This window comes from Buceros rhinoceros, unplaced genomic scaffold, assembly GCF_000710305.1.
Source record: "Buceros rhinoceros silvestris isolate BGI_N320 unplaced genomic scaffold, ASM71030v1 scaffold24376, whole genome shotgun sequence".
Lineage (NCBI taxonomy): Eukaryota > Metazoa > Chordata > Aves > Bucerotiformes > Bucerotidae > Buceros > Buceros rhinoceros.
The window spans coordinates 8,270-10,217 of NW_010419651.1; the positions used below are offsets into that span (position 1 = coordinate 8,270).

At 57.0% G+C, this 1,948-nt stretch overlaps 1 protein-coding gene across 1 annotated transcript in view; it reads right to left on the minus strand.

Annotated features, from left to right (window-relative positions):
• ASB13 (ankyrin repeat and SOCS box containing 13) overlaps nt 1-1,948 on the minus strand; it is a gene marked incomplete at its 5' end in the record, with an annotated part of 4,029 nt that overhangs the window by 424 nt on the left and 1,657 nt on the right. The window contains one exon of the mRNA XM_010139033.1: nt 1,588-1,779. Within this exon, the coding sequence (XP_010137335.1) occupies nt 1,588-1,779 (192 nt within the window). The remainder of the gene's footprint in view (nt 1-1,587; nt 1,780-1,948) is intronic.

Consider the following 1,948-nt stretch of genomic DNA (forward strand, 5'->3'; position numbering starts at 1 on the left):
ATCGTCCCCGCCGTGATCACAAGCCCGGCTCTGCTTAAGAGCGCTCAAGCCCCCACAGCAGCGCCACGGTTGTGCTCTCTCAAGGCTCATCCCGCTGTAAACTCCACCAGGAGCAGGGAGCACGGCTGCAGTGCGCTCCCCCCAGCTCCCCACAGGGACCCCCTGAACCCAGCAGAGCCCACGGGGTCGCCTGCTCTGACCCACTGGGGCTACCCGAGGCCCTCGGGTTCTCCTCAGTGATGCTGTATTCTCAGCAGCTCCGCGGGTAGGAACAAACCTCCTGCCAACACTTCCCTACCGCCCCGTTTCTCCTTCTTTTAACCCTTTTCACTCAGCGCTCTGCTGAGAGCTCCCAGAAAACCGCTCGGGCCCCTTCCCGGCAGCCCCCCGACTACGTGTCGATGCTCACGCATGGACATAGAGCGACGATCGGGCACGCTGCTCTGGAAGTGCCAGCCCTGTCCCCACAGCCTCAGCAAGCACCAGCCTCCAAGATCTGCATCTGGCCTGGATCTAATCCCAAATTTAATGACACAGATTGAAAGAGAATTCATGACTAACGAAGCCACGCGGTACTCTTACGATAGCCAGTGTTGAAAAGCTACTCCCCGTGCAGCTCTGCCAGCTGGGCTCAGCGGGCAGTGAACTCTGGCAAGGTGTAAGGAGTATTTATGGGCATGCAGGATCAACCTCTCCCACCAGCTCAGCCGCAGCCAGACCAGGACGTTTCACCGCTCTCGGAGAAGAGGGAGCCAGGAGTAACTCAGAGACTGCTACAGGGAGCAGTCAGGGGGAGAAGAGGTTCCAAGGTGCTCACCACGCAAAGGACCGCGAAGCCACAAAATACTTTATTCTTCTTTAAGGAAGAATTTTTTCTTTCTATAAGGAAGAATTTTTTTATGCTGAGGGTGGGCAGAGCCTGGCGCAGGCTGCCCCGAGAGGTGGCAGCAACCCCATCGCTGGCCCCATGGCAGGTCAGGTTGGCCCTTGGGGCTCTGAGCCCCCTGCTCTGGGGGCAGATGTCCCTGCTCCCTGCAGGGGCTGGGCTGGAGGAGCTTGGAAGGTCCCTTCAACCCAAACCGTCCTGTGGTTCTGTGACTTTTGGGATCACCTCAGGCAGCGGGGCTGAGCAGCGCTCCGCAAGTGCTCGGATAGGTCTCTGAATTACTCCTCTGAGGTCCACTAAGGGTCACCAAGAAAAAGATTGATTTAAAGCCATCTTCAAGCCTCAGTCTAACGACTCCTCCCAAACCAGCGCAGCTGCAGTTCAACACATTCTCTGCCCCAAATGAGTTTTCAGCCGGGGGATTTCCTGGACCTGACTTAATGCTGCGAAGCAAAAACACTGGTGCTGACAACTGAGAAGGACCTGAACTCGGGAAGGGCATCGCCCGCACCATCTCACCGCTGACATTCAACCACAGTGACGCTGCAGCCAGCCGCCATCTACCTGCTGCCGGGAGCCCTGTACCTTCACAGGGAGACGATCAGAGCTCTGCAAACCACAGTGGACCGAGGCCCGTGAGGTGGTGCCGTGGGGGTGGCAGTCGCTGAGCTCCTGGGGCAGGGGGATCAGCTCTCACTTACTTTCGTAGAACTCGAAGCACTTTGCCGTGGGACTGCTGCTCCAGGTGTAATCTGACGGCTTCTTCCCTCGGTTGTCCCTTGCGTAGATGTTTCCCCCGAATTCAATCAGCATCTCCACCAGATCCACATTTTTCACTTTCGCCGCGTGGTGGAGGGCCGTCTCGTGAAGTTTAGCAGCGTTCACGTTTGCCCCTGAGCCAGAAAGAGAAACGAACCAGTTTGTGAAAGCCTTACCGGACCCACACATGAGGAGTGGTTTGACTGGGGGAAAAACCGCCCTGAAAACACGCACGAGCAGCGAGAACGAGATCCAGACAAAACAGCACAAACAGGAAACCAAACTGCTGAACAAGTTATACGC